Source organism: Balaenoptera physalus (assembly GCF_965194825.1).
Source record: "Balaenoptera physalus genome assembly, chromosome: 7".
NCBI lineage: Eukaryota > Metazoa > Chordata > Mammalia > Artiodactyla > Balaenopteridae > Balaenoptera > Balaenoptera physalus.
This window is the reverse complement of record NC_138886.1, coordinates 7,002,142-7,022,931: the sequence shown is the minus strand read 5'-3', so window position 1 is coordinate 7,022,931 and position 20,790 is coordinate 7,002,142. Positions and strand designations below refer to the sequence as shown.

Here is a 20,790-nt window from a genome sequence, read left to right as displayed (position 1 = left end):
GCAGAGCCTCCCCCCACCCCACCCCCCTCAGTTACTGACAGAGGAACCATTTACAAAAGGCCGATTCTCTTGGGAGTGGAGAGGCAGGAACGCAGCGTCTGTGAGTAATTTCCTGCTCAATATGGCTGCTCTGACTCATACGATTCCCCTGGGGTCACTGCGGGACTGCAGCTTGCTAGCTCGTTCTCGCTCTTTCTCTTCTCCCTTTGTGGCTAGAATGAGCGGATTTTTTTTGTCTTCTCGACCCCATTCCTTTTTCCCCCTTATCTGCTTTCCTTTCCAGAGTTGCAGAGGCTCTTTCTGAAGGACCTGTGGAGACCTTGGGACCCTGAAGGCTGGGGGTGTGGGCGGGCAGCCCCTCTAAATAGCATCTCTGGCCTTTCCATGGAGGCGGCCCAGGCCACTGGGGCTCCGGAGCTTGGGCCTTCCCCCGGCTCTGCCAGCAGACCAGAGAGGCCTTTTGGGTCCCCCACCCCGTGTCCCTAGTGGGGGAAGCTGGCCCATAGGCAGAACCCCTGGTTTCCCCACGTCCCTGGGCCAGCCTTGGCCATGGAGCCCTCGCTGAGCAGACCCCTGGAGCTGCGGCTGTGACAGAGCCAGCAGGGTGCCTCCTGGGTGGTTTGCTCACGGGGGGCCTAGTCCAGAGTGAAACTGGTTCCCCAGCTCGTGATCCCTGAGCTTCTCGGGTCCTGGAAGTATGCAAGAGAGGGCTGGAGCCTAGCGCTCCTCCCGTGGGGCAGAGAGCCTGGAGAAGGGGCGGGGTGAGGGGAGGGCGGGGTGAGGGGAGGGCGGGGTGGAGCCTGATGGAGTGGGACTTTGGGAACAAAGCGCCCTGAAGGCCAAGCCTCTGCAGGCTGGGGGCTCCTGGCTGCCTTCTTGGAGGAGGGAGCCTTACAGAGAGGAGGGGAAAGATTCTGGGTGAAGGGACTGGCCCAGGAGAAGCCCTGTGGGGGCCATGGGCCATGGCCTCACTGCTCGAGGAAGGAGCCTGTTGTCCTTGCTACTGAACCCCGGGGGTTGAGACAGGCTTTGGGGGGCTTGGGCCAGGGGAGGGAGGTGGCAAGGGTAAAATGGCAGCTTTTTCGACTTAGATCTTCCACTTTTGTAAGAGTTGCCTTACTGCAGGGGTGAGAGGCCTGCGAGAGTGGGTCCCCAGGCGAGTCCACAGCTGAAGGGTGGGGGGTTTGTGTTCCTGGGACCTTATGCTTATGATGCCCAGTATAGAGACCCATCCCTTCTCTCTGGAACCGCTCTCCACCAGCCCCGCCTCCACACACAGCCTCTTCTGGAACCTTCCCCCTACTCAAGGTCCAAGTCTGCTTTACTTGCCAGCTCAGCCTCTTTGCTTTTCAAACTGTTTCTTCTGAAACCTGGGGCTCTGGGTGCTGAGCCCCGTTCCCCCAGCATCAGTGTTGCTTATCAGCCCCGGGTCGGGGGGGACTGTGTGGCGGGGGATTGTGAACCGCTTGTTAATAAATACGGACGTGCTGGCCTTGTGCTAGCCTTGTGCTGGCCGAGGGGTGCACTCAGGTGCACGAGCTTCCTCCTCTCAGCGCGGTGGTTTCTGATATCACGGGGGCTCCACTGGGGGCTCCACTGGGCTTGCCGCAGAATTTCTTCCAAGAGGAGGGACCGGGAACGGAGCTGTCCTTGCTCCTGCCTGTCCCTCGCCGCTGCCGCTGCCGCTGCCGCTGCCGCTGCCGCTGCCCTCCCTTCCCCGCTCCCCTGCCGGCTCAGGCTGGCTTTCTAAACAGACCTTCCTCCCGCATCTGTTGCAGGTGCCCTGTGGCTCATGTCTGCCCCCTCTTTTCCTTCCCCTTCTGCCTGCCATGCAGAGGGCAGTCAGATGCCTGGGTTTAGTCTGGGCCCTCCCCCAAACCGACCCCTCCCTCGGCTCTTCCAGCTCTGCCTGTGGCAGGCCAAGAGGGACCCTGTCTCTGGCACTCGTGTGTGTGTGTCCACGTGTGTGTCCACGTATACGTACGGGCCTGCAACTTGCGCGTGTGTGTACATGTGTATGCTCCGGCAGCCTTGCTGCAGGGGAGCAGGGGACGGGCTCCCGGGCGACCCATCTCTCCAGCTTGTGGACTCTTTTCTTCCAGATGAAGACAGGCCCCTTTGCAGAGCACTCCAACCAGCTGTGGAACATCAGCGCCGTCCCCTCCTGGTCCAAAGTGAACCAGGGTCTCATCCGCATGTATAAGGCCGAGGTGAGTGGGGACCGGCCCGCACTCTTGGTCCTGGGCTGCTGCTTCCTCACCCCCACCCCGCTGTTTTGCTCTGAATCCACCTCTGAATTGCCGGCCAGCCCCTCTGACGCTTGAGGCCTCAGAATCTCTAGTCTGTGGGACGGGCAGTCGGAAAAGCACTGGACTGAGGCCCAGCTCTGCCCTGTGACTGAGCCAAGGCCCCGCTGCTCGGGGGTCTCTGTTCCCACTTGTCAAATGGCTGGAGGCCCTTCTCAGCTCTGTCTCCTGTGGGGACACGAAAGTGAAAACAGGCTTGGGAAAGGGTTTTATCCTTTGGAGGCATCATCCGAAGTGATGTCTCTCCAGCTTTGGTGGGTCTGATCGCTGGGCAGGTGGGAGGCCTTGTGGGGAGGCCGGGAGCTGGCATTTTTGATGACCACTTCAGGTGGTCCTCCCTGCTCTCCAGTCAGAGAGGCAGGGAGAGGTCTGGATGTCCAGAGCTCCCCGTGCTGGGAGGCGGCTGCCCTCTCTCCTGCCCTCTCTGCTCGTCCTCTTTGTCACCCTTTTCCCAGCCAAGGAGGTGGCTTCTTTTCTGGCAAATAGGCAGAAGACATTTCTTCCCACCCCGTGCTTTCCTCTGGCTCCTTCCACATCTTATGCAGACCAATCCTGGAACTGCTTGACCTTGGCCAGGGGAGGGCTTGGGTGTGAAGTCCCTCACCTGGAGTAGTGGGTCCCAAAGTCCCCTCTTTTTCACCCTCAGGCTGGTGGTCTCAGGCGTTGCCCTGCAGGTGCGCCTCTCTTGACCCTTGGTCATCCCTTTCCTGGGGACAGGGGGTTCTTCGGGTGGCCTCCTGACACCCAGAGCTCACTCAGGCCCGTCAGCAGAGGCAGAGGAGCAGGGAGGGCAGGGTGTGGGGGGTTGGGTGCATGTGGTAGTAGCAGTGCTTCCAATGGGCCTGGATCCCTCTGCGTGGCCCTGAAGGGGTTAAAGGCTCTGGAACTGACCGGGCCTGGCCCTCTCTCTCCCTTCCGCCCCCTCCGCCTCCGGTCCCCTTCCTCTGGACTTCACATCCTGTGTTTAGGTTCCAGCCCACATACCTCTCTAATCTGAGAGGAGCCTTTGCTGGGGCTGTGCAGGCTCCTTCCGGCCGCAGCCCGGCCCTCCATGCTGGCCCTCCTGCTGGAGAGCACCCGGGGTCCTGCCCTCCGCGTGCTCCGTTGTTCTTGACACCCCTGCCCGCCCCAGTCCCACAGTGGGTGCTGAGGGGCTCCCTGCAGGCGGGACTCTTTGGTGTCCTTTCTGCAGGCTCTTACTTGAGTGACTGAACTTATCTTGACCTGGGCCCCTAAGGGCGGAAGAGACCCTGCCTCCCTTCCCTACCTGCCCTGTCCAGAGGCAAAAGAACTCTGGCTGACAGGTTGAGGGAGGAGCAGATTAAGATGAGAGATGGTGATGGGGCCACACAAACAAAACGGTCCACGGTGTAACAGTTGTCGGTGTTTCTCTGGATGTTGAGCACGAGGAGGTCAGCCACTGAAGACCGCCCGCAGCTCAGGACCAGACAGAGGGAGCCCGAGCACACAACCCAGCGCCCTTCCTGAAACCGGGAAGTTCCAGGCCTGGGTGCACGCAGCCTGCCGGGCGCTGTGCGGCGGCCACACGGCTTTGTAGGACAGCGCTGGAACTCACTGACTTTAGTTTAGGGACACCAAGTCTCTGTGACATGCGACACTCGTTTGTAAGTTGCTAGCAGGTTGCCCTTAGTCTTTGGTCCCTGTGAGTCACGTGGTCATATGCTCTTTGCTCAGAGAAAAGCAAGGAAAGGACTTGCTTTTCCAGACCAGTTCTTGGTTCTTGGGGAAGACCTTTGAGGCTCACCATTCTTGAAGTTCAGATGGGGGTTAGCAAAGGCCAGAGCCCCTGGCCAGAGACGGCTGCTGGAGGGGAGCGGGTCCCCTGAGCTGCCATAGAGGCCTGACCGGGCCTGGCATCAGGATCTGGGACCAGCTGTCTGCATCTCCAAACTGCCTGTCAGTTCAGCCTTCCTGAACTGAAGAACCAGATGCTTTCCAGGACCCTTGTGGGTGGTGGGGCCTGTCTTTCCTGAGGGCTGTCACCGTGCTGGTGCTCCCTTCAGGAGCGCCTGTCAGGACCTGGGGAGCCCCTTCTCCCCCCGAGTCGCTGGGACCTGGGAGGGCCTCCAGCTGGAAGGTTTGCACATGGGCAGGCGGAAGCTGTTGCTCTGTCCAGGACACGGGGCGCGCCGGGGCACAGGTCACTGGAGGAAGGCCTGGCCGGAGGCTCCCTCTGCTGTGACCCTGGAGCCCCCGACTTCCTTTGCCCCAAGCAGCCTTTTGCTTTTAGCCCAGCTCCTCGCCCCCCCACCCCCCAGCCCCAGGCCTTGGGGAAGCTTGTTCTGGGTCCCTGAGGGCGGAGTGGAGAGAACCTCTGCCCCTGCGCCCTCCCCCTAAGCCTCTTGCCTTTGCAGCTTCTCAGGCCTGAAAGCTAGAAGCAGGTTGACCTTTGACCCTTTGTGGAATTCCAGGACCCTGGGGGGGGGCCCCCCCTTTGACAAACTCCCACCACTTCCTCCATGACATAAGCACAATGGCAGCTGCCTTTTCTTCTGGCCTGGATCTGCTGCTCTTCCCTCCCCCCCCCCGACCCCCAGCTGCCTGCTCCCCACTTTCTGTGTCCTAGGCCCAGGAGCCTGGCTGTGGCCTGGAGCTCTGCTCCCACACAGAGCTTGGTTCCCCATCCTTCCATCGTAGATTTCCCTTCCTGCTCACCTCCTGGTCCCCCTTCAGGCCTTGTGGCCCAGCCCCCACTCTGACACACACACACACACACACGCACGCACACACACACACAGACACACACACGCACGCACACACACACACACAGACACACACACACACAGGCCTTGTGGCCCACCCCCCCACTCTGACACAGGCACGCACACACACACCACACACACACACACACACACACCACACACACAAACACACACACACACAGCTGGGCAGAGACCTCCTCACCTCTGCGGCTGCTTGTTGAGGTGAGGGAACCCGGGCCAGCGCTGGCGTGCCTTTATTCCTCCGAGTTAGTGGGAGGAGAGCACAGTCACAGGATGGAACTCTCACCCTCTCGGAGGCCGTAAGTCTTGTTCCACCCCAGCCAGGAGGTGCACATTCTGCCTGTTTCTGTGGCCAGAGGTCTGAGAGGAGGCAGATCCTTCTTCACATGTGCGGGGCTGCTGCCTGTGTGGTGGGCAGGTGTGGCAGGGCTGGTGCAGGGGGCTGGGAGCTGGGGCCCCCTCACCTTCCCGGTCCTGTGCCGTGTGGGCCTGGGGTCCGGCTGCCTGGAGGCCAGGCCAGCTTCTTGGTCGGCCCTGCTTCTCTCTGTCTCCCCTCCTCTGCCAGAGCCCTGGGGCTGAGGCCCTGGCTGGGCTGGGTTCAGGGAGCAGCGCCATCCCCTGCTCGGCCATCCCCCTGCACAGTGCTCTTGTTCTCTGCCCCACGCACGGGGCTGCTGGGAATTGCCCTGGGGGTGGGGCGGCTGTCAGCTGGTTCTTATTGTCTCACTCTGAAGTGCCAAGATGCCTTTTTCAGTCTAGAGAACTGAACATTGGGAAAATGGGCCTTGGACCCTTCTCAGGCTTGGGTCCCAGTATCCCCACACCTCTTCTCCAGGGCTGGGAGAACCCCCATGATCTGGAGGGTTCTTTTCACCTCTGGTCCCCAGCTTGTCCCCCTGGGCCAAGTGATGTCACTTGGCTGCCTCTCTTCTTGGCTCCTGCCTCGTGGGGTTAGGCTGCCTTCTCTCCCTCCCCCTCTCCCTCGGTCCCTCTCACTCACTCTCATTCTCGTTATTTGCTGGACCTGACCTGATTGTCGTGGAGTGGGGGGGGTCTTTGGATGGGAGGGGGTGATCAGGAATGGGTCGGAAGCTCTGCCCTCCCCCAAAGGCCTGGCCGCTTCCTGGGCCCTGGGTGGATACCTGCTGGAACTGCGCTGCTCCGGGCCCCCGGAGTCGTCCAGGGGTCCCTCGTCCCTCGGAGGCCCGAGAGGCTGAGCAGGCCTTGGCAGGGGTGCAGTGCGGCCCTCACCTCTCTTCTCTGCTCCCTCCTCCTCGCAGTGCCTGGAGAAGTTCCCGGTGATCCAGCACTTCAAGTTCGGCAGCCTGTTGCCCATCCAACCCGTCACATCGTGCTAGTGCCTGCCCTCCCCCACCCCAGCTGTGGCCCCCTCCCCACCCCCTCCCTCTGTTCTTTCTGTTTGATGAGAGGCTGTTTACTGGGGTGGGTGGTGAGCGTGGGGTTGAGGGAGGCTCGGCATAAAGCTGAAGGACCCAAGTTGGGAGAAGTGACCAAAGTGTGGCCAGTTTCCTGACTTCCCCTGTGGCGGACAGGCAAGGAGAGAGGGGCTGGCGCAGGGTCCCTGGGCCCCACTCCCGCCCTGGGCTCCCTCTCCTCCTCCCTGTTCAGTCCCATTTGAGACCAGGCTGTTCTGGGCCGCTGTGGGGAGGGGAGGCACTCTGCTGCTGCGTTGCTTTCCCTTCCCAGGTTGTCTTTCTAGGGGTTGGAGCAGCTGCTCCCCAGGGCGTGGGTCAATTTCCCGAGCCCTGTTTGGGTGGGTGTCTGGGTGTCCTGAGGGCTGGAGGCTGAGGCTGGCGGCCAGCCTGTGGGGGTGGGGGTCAGGAAGGGAGAAGCCTTGGCTGTTGTGGCCGGTGACCCTCCCAGCTCCTCCTCACGGCTGCCCCCTGGGCCTGTGGGCACCTGTGTCCAGTGCCTCATCCTTGCTTTTCTGCTCTTTGGCTTTTGGTTCAAGGGTAGCCTCTGGAGGGCGCCGGCAGGGCTTGCTCACCAGCGGATTGGGTGAGGCCTGCCTTTCCAAAGCTCTCCCTGGCTGGGAGGGGGTTGAAGGAAGGGGGGCGGGCTCGGGGCCAGTGTGGCCGTGGACAACCTGGGCTCCTCTCCTCATTCTCACATCCCTCACTGCCGCTGCTTCTGCCCCTCTAGCTGGGCGGTGGGTGAGTGGGCCGCGGGAGGGCTCCGGAAACAGCAGCCCACCCCCTTCGTCCTCCCACCTCCCCGGGCTCGCCTGCTGGAGTTCCAGAATGAGCTCTGAGGACGGGCAGGGGCTGGGCTGGGCAGGCCCACCTGGGGGGTGAGGGGGTGCTGGGAGCAGCAGGCCAGTTCCAGAATTTTCTTCGGGGGGCTGCTTCCAGGCCTGGGTCTCGCAGACTCTCCCCTGCCCAAGCCCAGGTCGGCCCATCTCCACTGCCCCCTCCCGGTATCTGGGTCCACACAGCCTGTGGGAAGGGGGAGTACCCGAGAAGCACAATTCAGGGGCTTGGCCTTCAGGTCTAGGCCGACGGCCTGGGCAGAGGCTGGGACAGGAGCTGCAGGAGTCACAGAAATAGTTTTCCTAGGGAAGGCTCAGTCCCTCCCTCCCTCCCTCCTTCCCTCCCTCCCAGGGTCCAGACCGCAGCTTCCTGGCCCCTCCTTCCCTGGGCCCCCTGGGGCCCCCAGCCCTTGGCGCCTTCATTGCTCTTCAGATTAAAGCCTCTGTTTACACCTGTCACCTGTGTGAGGTGTGTCTTTTCATGCCACATGATTGTTCCTTCTCCACGTGACAGTTTGTCCCCCATTAAGTCCCCGTCCCTTGGGCCACGGAATCTGGGGCTTGAGCTGGTCCAGCTGGGGTCTGGGTTGCCTGGGCGGGCTCGAAGTGGAGACCCGGGTTCAAATCCTGGTTGTCTCCACCCTCAGCTGCAGGGTCTTAGGTAAGTTCCTGAATCTCTCTGAGCCTCAGCTTCCTCATCTATAAAATGGGGATACTCACAGGGTGATTGCCAGGAGAAGATGAGGGGTATGACGTCCTCAGCGCAGGGCCTGGCACGTCGTAGCAAATGCTCCGCGGTCGCTGCGGCTGTTTCCTGAAAAAGGCAGCCTTTCTGAACCCCTGGGTCGGCCCCGAACTGGCCTGGGGAGCCATTGGACTGGGCCTGGCTGTGAACTGTGCCCCTGCAGTTTTTAAGGGGGTGCCCTGTGCTCTCTCTCCTCCACGCCTCATGTCCCTGTCCTGCTGGAGTTGGGAGTCTCTGAGGGGCTGCTGTGCCTGAGACTTGGCTTCTGTCTTCAGACGAGCCGCCTCCTCTGAGAACAAGAGCCTTGGCCTTTCTCCCAGCCTCGGAGGGGAGGGCTTGCACAGGGCACAGAGAGCCTGGTGGCCAGGAGCCAGGCTGACGTGAGATCAACCCAAAGCCCACTGCTTGGTAGCTAGGAGACCCTGATAGTTGACTTCATGTCTGAGCCTCAGCTTCCTGATCTGAAAAATGGGCATAATAATACTTAGATCACGGATAGTGAGATTCATTCATTTCACAAACGGTGGCTACATATTTCTCATTCTAGTGTTGATGGCAGTAAATCCCCAAATACCAAAATGTTAGGTAGTGGCATGTTACTACAAAGAAGAAAATGAGAGCAGTTAATTAGATAGGGTCAGCGAGGGAGTTTGCTTGAGCTACAAGGGTCAGGAAAACCATGAGGAGAGCTGCAGGCCAGGGCAGGGGAGCAGCAGGGGTGGAAGGGCCTGGCTCCAGCCAGTTGGGGAGGACTGGGAGGAGGGGCGGGGGAGGGCTGGGAGGAGGGGCGGGGGAGGGCTGGGAGGAGGGGCTGGGGAGGCCAGGCTCTGAGGCAGCGGCCGGGGTGGGGGGGCCCTCATGAGCTCTGCTGAGGGGTTTGGGGTCCAGGCTGGGAGCTGTCTGTGGGAAGCTGCCGGAGGGTTTTGCACAGGAGAAGGGCCTGGGAGGGTGGGGGGAGGCGGCCCCATCTGCAAGGCTGGTGGCCTAGATTAGGGTTCGGCACAGGAAGAAGGGTGAGAGGGAGAAGAGTAGCCAAGGACACCCCCAGGTCCTGGCACGAGTGGCTGGATGCCGCTTCCTGAGGTGGGGCCGAGTGGGGAGGGGATTTGCCGCTGGGCGTGGGGATGCTGTTAGCTGCCGAGTGGGGGTGTGGGGTGGGCAGCTGGCCGCGGGGCAGCCGGGCTGCTGCGGTGGGTGAGGGACTGGGCAGCAAGTGACGGGTCCCAGGCTCCCCGCTCACTGAGGTGTGGGAGGTGAAGGAGAGAAGGGACTGACTCTGGGCACACCAGCAGGGGAGCCTGCGGGGCAGTGCCGTGAGGGGCCCTGGAGGTGGTGGCGACATGCTGGACGTGTGACTAAGGACAGAGGCAGGGCCCTGGGTCTTTGTGTCCTTGTGAAGGGCTGCTCCAGTTGGGTGGGAGCGCGGGAGGGAGTGGGGACGGAACACGGAGGTGCAGGTGAGCCTGGCGCCGGTGGTGACGCTTGGTGAGGGGCTTGTGGAAGCACAGAGGTCCCTCATCCAAGCCCCCACCGTCCGGGCAGTGTGGTTGCTCTTTACCGACACCTCACTTCCCCCTGTAGGAGTTTTGTTGTGAAGGGAGCAGAGACTGGGAGGGTGGGCAGGGGCTCAAGGTCAGGGAAGGCTTTGGAAGGGGTGATGTTCAGGCCCGTTGCAGGCTGCCGTGTCCGCTGCATGCTGGGGACAACCCGGGAGAGGGGAGAGGGCGGCAATGCAGGCATGAGGGGAGAATTGATGCAAGCGGGTCTTGGAGAAGGCGCCAGGCTGCTGGTCCTTTCTCACGGAGGGAAGGCAGACCCTTGGCATCCGTTAGGCGGATCGTACTGGATTTACCTCTGCAGGGAATTGCGAGGCAAGGCCATCAGCTGCCGTGGGGTGGGGAAAGGCAGGATGTGGGCAAGGGCTTCGGGGCAGGGTGGGAAACCCATGCAGGACCTCGGAGATGGAACATGGCGACGGTTCGTGCCGCCTGCCCACGCTGTGCTCTGTGAAGGATGGCTGCGCTGCTGTCATCCCCCCCCCGCCCCCGAGGGCCAGCGGGTCCCAGGGAAATCTGAGGGTGGGGCTGGCCCCCAGAGCTGGAGGGGGGTGTGTCGGCTTCCCACCATCCTGGGCCAGAGAGGCCCCAGGGAACAAGTTGTGTTCCTTTCTGGCTCAAAGGGGCTGAGGCCAAGCCATGCTCAGGGGAGGTGAGAGCGGAGGGGCTTTCTTTTAGGAGGAAAAGCCCAGGCAGGAGTTGGGTTGGAAGGAGAACAAAGGTGAAGGCTTCTTGTGCCCCAGACTCATATCCAAGTCAGGTGACAGGTTTTCCATGAATCCAAAAAGCATTAAGCGTATGCTTCATACAAGGGAATGTGGAGGTGAAAAGGTGAGAGTCCTGCTTTCAAGAAACTTATGACTTAGTGGGAGGAATAAGAGAGCCAGTGGGCCAGCCGCGGAGGAAGGGGTATGAGGGACTCTGGGGGAGCTGGGGGAAGGCTCCGTGGAGGAGGTGACGTTGTAACAGGGCCTGGAATGTGGGCACAGAGGGAGGGCATTCTGGCGGGGGCCTGCTGTGAGCAGAGGTGCCGATGTTGGCCACAAGAGGCAGCGCTGGAGGGCGGGCGGGCCGGCCATGAAGGGCTCTGAGCCACCTCTGTGAGACTCCCAGAGCCCTCTCCGCAGCCCCTAGACAGGCCGCACAACTGCATCCCGTTATCTGCGAATGTGTGTGTTTAATGGCTTTTCTCCGCTAGAAGACGAACCACGGGAGGACAGGGACCAGCTCACTGCTGGATCCCAGTGCCAGCAGAGACTGGCACACAGCAGGCAGCGGTGAACATCGAGGAAGTGTCCAGGGAGGGTGTTTAACTAGCCTCTGTGTGTTGCTGGGGAGAGGGAGAGAGAGCGGGAGAGAGAGAGAGGGAGAGAGAGAGGGAGAGAGAGAGGGAGAGAGAGAGGGAGAGAGAGGGAGAAAGAGAGAGAGAGAGAGATGGAGAGAGAGAGGGAGAGAGAGGGAGAGGGAGGAGAGAGAGGGAGAGAGAGAGAGATGGAGAGAGGGAGAGGGAGGGAGGAGAGAGAGAGAGGGAGAGAGAGATAGAGGGAGAGAGGGAGAGAGAGGGAGAGAGAGGGAGAGGGAGAGAGAGAGAGAGAGAGAGGGAGAGAGGGAGAGAGGGAGAGAGAGGGAGAGGGAGAGAGGGAGAGAGAACGCCAGATTGCCCAGTTGGGATTTTGGACACTCAGGGCAGTTGTCTTGGTGCTGAGTTGGAAGCCGGTGCTGGTGCCTCGGCCCAGGTAGAAGATGTTGAAGGGCCTGTGAAGGGTAGACAGAGGACTTGGGCTGGGAAGAGGAAGATTGGGGTGGCATTTGGTGCCGAGGGAGAGTGTGGGGTTCTTGATGACCCTGGGGACACCCCCTCTGTGCCTAGGGGGACCCCAGGGGAAGAAGCAGGTCTGGGTGGGATGGGGTGCTGAGTTTGAAGAGCTCTGTTGGGTAGACATGTTAGACCTGGCTGATTGGGAGGCTGGCAGGGCTGCTGAGACCCAGTCCCCAGCGGGGAGGGGGAGCCTGGGCTGCAGGGACTTCCAGGACTACCCCCCCACCCCGCCCTGCCTCTGCTCCAGCCTCAGGCTCCCTTCCCACCCCCCGCTCTCTGAGCTCCAGAGGCCCTGGCCTCCTCTCTGTTCCTCAGACTCCCCGGGCCACTGAATAATTAGGACCTGGCCCCTTCCCCAGAACCCTCTTCCCCACTGCGAGCCCCCGGTCCCTCCTCAGGGCTCAGCGGAGGCCTCACTTCCTCTGAGAGTCGTCACCTGGCCCCCTAGACCAGGGCAGGTGTCCTGGATGTGCTTGCCTGGCCGCCCCCCCGTCCCTGCTCTGAGTGCTGGGCACACCCGGCTCTGGGGACTACGTGTATCTGTGCAGCTGCTCCAGGATCTTTGGGGAGAATGGGGGGGGCAGCCCTCTCGTTGGAAGATGGGGTGGTAGGCGGCTCTTTGCTCTGCAGACACAGCTTCTCTTTACTTGGGGTTCCTTGGTGGGGGCTGAGGCCCGCCCCCCATCGCTCAGCACCCACTGTCACCGTTCCCTGCCACGTCCCTCCTGTCTCCCCGCTATCCCTCGGAGGGTGCCGGAGACGTATCTGTGAATGGCTGTGATGGAGTTAGGGGCCCTGCCCAGGAGAATCGGGAGGGAGGAGAGGAGGCTGGGCACCCAGCCTGGAGGCAGGGAGGCGCTGCTGAGGCGGAGGGGGTGCTCAGCGTGTCCACTGCTGTTCTGAGGCCAGCCGGCCAGCACAGGAGCTGGGTGTGCGGGGCACCTCGGAGAGAGCAGTTCTGAGGGCACGGGGACCGAGGCAGAAGTGCAGTGGGCGGCGCTGGGGAACCTGCGTGCAACTGCAGGCTGGGGACCAGAGCCACGGGGGGAAGGGGTGCTGGAGAGGATGGCTTGCATTGGCTCATTCACCCACCAAACGTCACTGGAGCCCGCTCTGCTCCAAGCCCTGTGCCAGGCGCTGGGGTGCTACAGTGGGCAAGACAGACGACTCTCCCTGCTTCCCAGCGCTCCTCCTGGAGCCTGTTCCAGCATGACTTCTCCCTACGGAACACTGGACATACCCTACGTGTCCAGCAGTGGGGGATTGTGGGAGACCGGATGGAGCAACTATACAGTGGGCCCTCAGATGATGTGCTTATCCGTTTACTCTTTTGGAAGATGCTTATGACCAGTTGTGAAGCAGGGAAGGCAGCTGTAACAACTATGGGTCAAGTACAACCCCTTTTTGTAAGAAAGCGAAAATCTGCATTACTGATCGCTCCGTCTCTCTGTTTGTCCATCTACATGGACAAAGAACCAGAAGGCTGTTTCTCTAGACAGTAATGTGCTTATCCCTGGGTGCTGGGGTGTGAGGGTTTTGGGGAAATCCGCATTGCTTTTTCTGCCTCCAAAAGACGGTGATGAAAACGTTAAACGTTACTGAACCACAAAAGGAAAAGAAAAGGATTGTGGGTAAGTTTTAACTTTGCTTTTTGTTTTTCACATTTGACTTTTAAATCTTTCTATAGTGTCCACATATCATTTTTTTTAAATTTAAAAATATTTCCCCCTAAAGAGCACTGGAGTGTGGTGTACCTCTGGCAGAGAGGCAGGAGGGAGAGAAGCGGGAGGGGAGACTTGCTCAGATGTATCAGGAGGCAGGAGGTGAGTTCTAGCAGAGTCTTCCTGCGAGGGAGGAGGGCAGGTAGGCTTCGGGGAGTAGACCTACTGGGGGACCTGTGATGAGAACTCCTGCAGGCTGGACCCAGCGAGGTAGCTGGGATTCCTCTCGGAGCCTTTGGATGCGGAAAGTTGAGGTGAGTCAGTGGCTGCTTGGTGGGCACCTGCAGGATCCCAGCAGACATGGGTTGGGTCCAGAAACCAATCCCAGAGGTGAGGTGCACTTTCTCCTGCCTGTGACCTGGATTGGCGGTGGAGGTGGTCATAGTTATAAACCAAGGGACGAATGGGATGAACGGTTCCATTTTTCTCAACACTTTCAATACTGCAGAGGCTGGTTTCCCGAGTCCCAACAACGGGGCAGAGCCCCGAAGCACCATCTTCCACTGAGCACGGGCCGTTGAAGGCACCATGTCCAGCACCAGGGAAGCTGGGAGCAGCGCAAGGTCTCTAGGGAATGTGATAGTGGAGAGGACCCGGGAACCAGGCAGGCCTGTGTGACCTTGGACAAGGGTCTTCACCTCTCTGAACCTCTCAGTTCTCTTATATGTGCGTGTGGATGGCAGAGTCCAAAGCCATGATGCTGAGGTAGAGTGTCAACAGTGCCTGGCACGAAGTCGACTCCCCACGCGCAGAAAGACGCGGGAGGTGCATCCCCTCCCACAGGGCAGCCGGCTGTGTCCCTGGCTGGTGTCAATCCGCTGCCACTGCTCCAGGACACTTGGCACCCTCTCCAGCTGGATTTTTGCTGACCTCTAGACAGATCTCTTGCGTGTGGACACACCCCTTTTCCCTCCTTATTTGCTTGGGACTAGATTGGGGCTTTTCAGAAGGGGCAGCGCAAAGGCAAGCAGAGTGCAGGCACTTCATCCCCAGATAACTAGAGTCCAGCCCTGGACGGGGGGCCGCAGGTGGACCGGACTGCCCAGACCTCCACCTGCAGACATTCAGGATGGTCTGCTCCCCGAGCAGACCCTTCTGGACCTGGCTCCCTAACTTCTGCAAGGGATGGGGAGTGCAGTGGTCAAGGTGAGCGTGGGCTCAGGACTCAGCTCTTGTACTTGCAGCTGTGTGACCTTGAGCCAGTTACTTAACCTGTCTGAGCCTCAGTATCCTCATGTATAAATTGGGGATAAACAAACATGGCCTTACAGGGGTTATTGCACAATCCATCGGAGGGGGAGCGCTCAGCACTATCTTGTTTGATCCTCACAAGTCACCCTGTGGGATGGGTGTGTGGTGACCGAGGCACAGAGGGGTCAGGATTTCCCGGGTAAGTAGTATTCACACCCAGACCATCAAGCCCCAACACGGACATTCTAACCCTTGAGCTACGTTATGGCTTTTAGTTCCTCATAGAGGTTTCAGGATGATACAAGAGGGCCTGCGGGGGGCAATGGGCACTGTAGAGGACGGGAGGGGGGTGGGGAGGCTTCCCTGCGGGAGGGACCAGAGGGCCCCTGGCAGCAAGAACCCCTGGAAAGGCTCTGAGGTGCAGCTAGGGCGTGACTGTCCCACTGCTGGCTGCCGGCTCCAGGCCTGACCTCCAGCCTGGAACACACTGGCCTGGTGGGTCCTCCTGGATGAACGAGCTCCTTTAGGGGCTGCTCCCGCCCCACTCTACGCACATTCCTGGCCCCCCATTTCCTCATTTGCCGCTGCTGCTCCAGGCCCCAGAAGCCACATGCACCCTGACCGCTGGAGGTGTCCCCATGGACCCTGGAGCTGGTGGCTCCTGAGCTCAGCCTGTATGTCTGACCCTGGGTGAAAGTGCCTAAAAGCATGTCTCACCTCATCCTCACCATGGGCCAACTATGTACCCATTTCTCAGAGGAGGAAACCGAGGCTCAGGTGGGTCAAGGCACTGGCTGGACAGGGGAGGTGTTGGGTCTCTTTCCTGTCAAAGCTCATGCTCCTCTAGCCTCTCCCCGGGGCCCGAACTGAAGCCTCAGGGTGGCCCTGGCTCCCTTGTGCTGTCTCCACTCAGGTGACCTGAGAGCCCTCCTCCTCTTCCTGCTTCACAGCCCATCTCTCCAGGATTGGCCCTGTCTGAGACGCACCTTCTCCCAGAGCCCCGTTTCTGGAGGCAGGGCTGGTTCACACAAAGACAAAGAAGCAGGATAGCAAGGCCGGTAATGACAATTCTGGCAGATAGCCATGTGTCAGCCTGCAAGATGTGCTTTACATGTGCCTTCGTGGCGTCCCCACAGCGAGCCGGGAAATTGGCATCACTTTCGCATTTTAGGGACGATGAAACTGGGGCTTGGAGGATTTTAGTGACGGCCCAAGGTTTCTATCTCCTCCTGTGGGGTCAGGGTGGAACCAGGCTTGTCTGATATGGGTCCTATGTTGGTCAGCAGGACAAGGCACTTCCAGCTGGGCAGGAGGAAGACGTCTATACAGCAGTGGAAACTGCTTATGGCCCGTGGCTCCTGGTTCTCCCCCCAGGCCCAGGCAGCCCCTCTCAGTGGACAGCACCCATCTGGCCGCCAATGCAGGCATTAGCCTGTCTTTCTTCCATTCCCCCAATCCAGCCCATGAGCAGGTCTAATTGGGTCCATCCAATGTATAACTTGAATCTGTCCACTTCTCCCTGAACTGCCCTGCGGCCACCTTGGTCTCAGCCACTGTCAGCTCTCACTGGACCCCTGTGGCAGCCTCCTCTCTGGTTTCCTGACTCCACTCTGCCCTCTGAACCCAGCTTCCACGCTGAGCCAATCAAAGGGGAGTCCCATCATATTCCACCAGTGGCTTCTCACTGCCAACAGAAAAACCCACTATATGATCTGACCCCTGTGACCCTTTCCACTCTCCTCCCACTTCCTGTGCTCCCTCCCTGGCCGTCTAAGGTGCCAAGCTCCCTCCTGCCCCAGGAGTTCCCTCTCCTGGGAACATGCTGTTCCCTCTGCTTGGACTGCCTGGGCCCCAGCGTGAGCAGTGGCTCTGTCTGGTTGTTTAGGGCTCAGCTCAGATGCTGCCACCTCCCAGGGGCCCTCCCTGCTTTCTCTGAGTTGCAGAGGGAGCCTCGACCATGCCGGCTGTTCTCCCTCCTGACGTAGGCCCTCTGTTCTAGTTGCCTTCATGACACTCATCACGATCGGAAATTTTATCTGTTGACTTGCTTGCTTGGCTATCATCTCCTCTCTCAGTAGATTGTGAGCTTGGTGAGGGCAGGGAGCAGGTTCACTGTGGTCACCACTGAATCTCCAGCGCCTGGAACAGGGGCTGCCGCAGAGTCTGTAGGTGCCCAGTAATTCTTCGTTGAGTGAATGAATGAATAAAACTCCCTGTCCCTGGAGTTGTTCTAGAAAAAGCTGGACAGCATGTGCTGGACGGGGGCCTTGGATGCCAAGTTGTCCTTTCCCCGGGTCCAGTGCAGGAGCTCTGCTGCCCCATGGAGGGTCAGGCTGGCAGGACAAGTTCCCAGGGTCCTGAGCTCTGAGGAGTCATGGTTCTGTGGTTCATTCAGAGAAGCGCAGGGCAGCACTCTTGATGGAAGCAGGATAGACCATGTGAACCGCAGGGCAGCACTCTTGATGGAAGCAGGATAGACCATGTGAACTTGGGTAGGCTGAGTCTGTGGGAGATCCCCAAGGCTGGAGAGGCAGAGCAGCAGGGAGAGAGATGGAGCAGGGGCCGTCCTGCTTTGGATAATGTACAGATGCCTCCTGACATAGGAGGGGAAGGTCCAAGTGTTCATCCTGGCACTCAGGGCCCTCCCTGAAACAGTTGGGCCTCCTTGCTGGCCTCCTTTCTGCATCTGAGGCCTCCCCCTCGGGTGTCCTCTGCTTCATTGATGGGGGCCAGCACTTATTCATACCATCTTTCCAGTGCCTCCCTGACCCAAAGGAAGTGGGTCCATTCAGCCAACAGAAGTTTATTGAGCGGGGCTTCCCTGGTGACACAGTGGTTGGGAATCCGCCTGCCAAGGCAGGGGACACGGGTTTGAGCCCTGGTCCAGGAAGATCCCACATGCCGCGGAGCAACTAAGCCTATGCGCCACAACTACTGAGCCTGTGCTCCAGAGCCTGCGAGCCACAACCACTGAGACCGCGAGCCACAACTCCTGAAGCCTGGCGCCTGGAGCCCGTGCTCCTCAACAAGAGAAGCCACCGCAATGGAGAAGCCACCGCAATGAGAAGCCCGCGCCATCACAACAAAGAATAGCCCCCACTCGCCACAACTAGAGAAAGCCCGCGCATAACAACAAAGACCCAATGCAGCCAAAAACAAATAAATAAAATTAAAAAAAAAAAAAGAAGTTTATTGAGCACCTACTGCGTCCAGGAACTGGGGGCAGAGCAGTAGGCTGATGACTTCCTGCCCTTGTGGAGTTTACAGTGTAGTGAGGAAGAGAGACAAATGGACAAATAAACCTAGAGTAAAACATCAGGCAGTGATAAAGGCTATGAAAAAAACAAGGGAGAATGCGATAGAGGGGTATTATCTTAGAGAGGTAGTCAGGGCGACATGTGAGCAAGAGTCAGCCATGGAAAGAGCTGTGAGAACGTGCCCGCAGAGGGAATAGCACATGCTAAGCCCCTGAGGTGGGAGCAGCCTTGGCAGGTAGAAGGACAAGGCGGAGGCTGGAGCGCGGTGAGTGATGGGGAGGTGGGGGCTGAGTGGAAAGGCAGCCAGGCTGGGTGGTGCAGAGCCGTGTGGGCCATAGAAGGACTTTGTACTTTGTTCCGAGCAGCCGTGGTGTGCTGGAGTCCCGCCAGCATGCTTGCGAGAGCTGGTTGTGCACGTCTCTTTCCCACTCTGTGTTCGGTGATATCACATTGGTAGCTTGGAATCGCCAAGGTGGGGAGTGTTTGTACCATAGGGATCGGCAAGTTCTACAGATGAACTCTGCCCTCCACCCCCACCCCCACCCGGTTTTAAACATTTACAGTACTGGGAAGTTTTGTTTTTGTTTTTTTTGGCCACACCACGCGGCACGCAGGATCTTAGTTCCCCGACCAGGGAGCGAACCCATGCCCCCTGCAGTGGAAGCATGGTCTTAACCACTGGACCGCCAGGGAAGTCCCGCTACTGGGAAGCTTTGAGTTGGGGTGGGCTATGACCTGCCATAAACATTTTCAAATGTCAGAGGATGGGGAGAAGGAGACTGGACGGTAGGAGAGTGAGAGCAAAACTAGGAAGCCTAGGGACTTCCCTGGTGGTCCAGTGGGTAAGGCTCCGTGCTCCCAATGCAGGGGGCCCAGGTGCGATCCCTGGTCAGGGAACTAGATCCTGCATGCCTCAACGAAGATCCTCTGTGCCGCAACAAAGACCTGGCACAGTGAAAATAAGTAAATAAAAATAAATAATAAAAACAAAAACTAGGAAGCCTGGTTAGCAGGTTAGTGCGGCGATCCAGGTGAACGATGGTGTGTCTGGACCAGGAGAGCAAAAGCAGTTGTGGTGAGAAGAGGGTGGGCTGTGAATCTCTTCTGAGGGGGAGCTGCCAGGATTTTGCTGATGGACTGGATTTGGGTTTCTGAGAAAAGAAGGAGTCCAGATGTTCTGAGGTTTTTGGTCTGCGCAGCTTACTGGGTGATGGTGCCATTGATGGAATGGGAAAAACTGGGGGTGGGGAGGAAGCAGGGGTTGGGGGTGGTTCTCAGGGGGTTTGGGTTCAGACAGGTGAGCTCTGAGACGCTGGTACCCCAAGAGGACAGGTCATGCGGGGTTGGGATCCCTGAACCGCATTCAGCATAGAGGTCCCCGGTGGAGACGGAGTTGTCAGCAAGTTGATGGATCTGCATGAGTTTTGCTGGGAGGAGGTGACAGGAAGGGAGAAGCGGACCAAGGTCTGAGCCCAGAGTCTCCCCGCATTTAGAGGAAGGGAGGAGGGCCCCGCAAAGGAGACTGGGGAGGTATGAGCCAGGAGAATAGAACTAAATTGCTCTCTGCGCAGCTGATACTTTTGTTTTTTGTTTTTTACTCTAAGCATGAGGGGTGTGTAAAGGAAGGATATCAGGGGTTGGTGGCTGCGCAGCCCTCATTCCTCTGGGAATAGAATCCTTCTTCCCTATGGAGAACCCATCAAAAGGGGCTGAAGTGGGCTGACCAATCCCCTAGTCTTAGGGATGGACACATGACCAGACCTGGCCAATCAGAGGGCTCCTGCCTCCCCATCTGCTAAGACTAGTTCAGGGATGAGCACATGACCCAAGCTGTGCCAATGAGTGGCATCCCTGATATTTCCTGCTGGAGCTATGGGAAGATGCCCCTTCTGCCAGGGTTGCTAAGCTGGGAAAATGTTATCCTGGGGATGCTAGTGGCAGGGCTAGCTGTGTAATTGTGGGCCCAGTGCAAAATGGAAATGCAGGGCCCCCTGCTCAAAAAGCAGGAAAAAGTGCCACTAATGGTGCCTAGAACGTGCCTTCCGCAGGCTCTCAACTTGTCATGGTGTTTTTTTGTTTGCTATTTACTGTCATTCTAAGTAAGGAAAAATAAACATTTTAAATGATTAACATGAATTTTACCATTCATCTCTATATTGTGCAATACCATAGTTTAAAATGCAAATATTAGAGTATTTAATTCGTGTAACACGAATTACACGATTTGTATTTTGTGGCTTGTCCCTGAGGGTGCCTTGAGCTGGTCAGAAAAGACAAGCAGAAACCAGACTCAGGAAGGTTATAGGAGGAGCAGCTGGCCGAGGGGATATTCCAGAACCCCCCAGGCATCCCTCCACCCTGCCGTGCATGCCCACGTGCATGTTCCCTCCCTCCCTTGGGCCTGACAGTTGCTGGATTACCCCTTCCACCAACCACCAGACTGATGTCCTGAGTCCTGGCCCCGGGCTGGGACCTAGGCACCTCCCCTTCCCACAAGCCCCGCCTCCACCTCCAGCAGAGGGGTAACTCCCAAGGATCTCAGTACCCAGATAGAGGGTAGGTAAGAGGCTCGCCCCCTCCTGCACATGGTCTCTGGTTGGCCAACCCAGGGCAAGGAGGGTGGCCACCACGCCCTGCAATGCTGCTGGGCACGTAGCCTGACCCCAACCCTCCCTAAGCCTGTGCCCAGGGTAGAGGGCAGCAGTGGTCACGCGGAGGGGGGAGGCCAGGCAGGGCTGGGTGCCAGAGTGGGGGACAGAGGGCCTGTCCCAGGGAGGCAGGGAGGCAGGATGACATGTGAGTTGAAATTCTAAGCCCTCAGCGCGTGCTCCATTGTCCCATCAGACTTCACTTCCAAAACACAGATTCAAAGTCAAAACGATTATGGATTTCAAGACGGCATAAATGTTAAGCCCCATTAAGACAGCAGAGCGTTAAACCCCAGGCATGGAGTCTTTTGAACTCATGGCCCTGGGTACTGGCCATGTGCCCGTGAAGCTGGCCCTGGCTGGTGGCCATCTTGCTCACGCCCCAGAGAAAACCTAAGAGGAGGCCAAGGAGAGACAGGAAATGCCAAGAGACAGTGAGCGAGCCCTGTTGACATCATGTGAACCTCTGGGTCCAGCTGTGCCTGGAGCTAAAACACCATGGACTTCCCAGTTCCAGGGCCAATTAAGCTCTTC

At 59.0% G+C, this 20,790-nt stretch overlaps 1 protein-coding gene across 3 annotated transcripts in view; it reads left to right on the top strand.

The window, feature by feature from the left end:
- Window positions 1-7,776, top strand: part of PTPA (protein phosphatase 2 phosphatase activator) — a 28,451-nt gene extending 20,675 nt beyond the window's left edge. Inside the window, exons 9-10 of one of the 3 annotated variants that reach the window (XM_082470186.1) lie at window positions 2,103-2,210; window positions 6,331-7,776. In XM_082470186.1, the coding sequence (XP_082326312.1) occupies window positions 2,103-2,210; window positions 6,331-6,408 (186 nt within the window). In that variant the 3' untranslated portion in view covers window positions 6,409-7,776. The other 2 variants (XM_082470187.1, XM_082470188.1) reach the window with 2 other exon arrangements.
- Window positions 7,777-20,790: the final 13,014 nt, after the last annotated feature.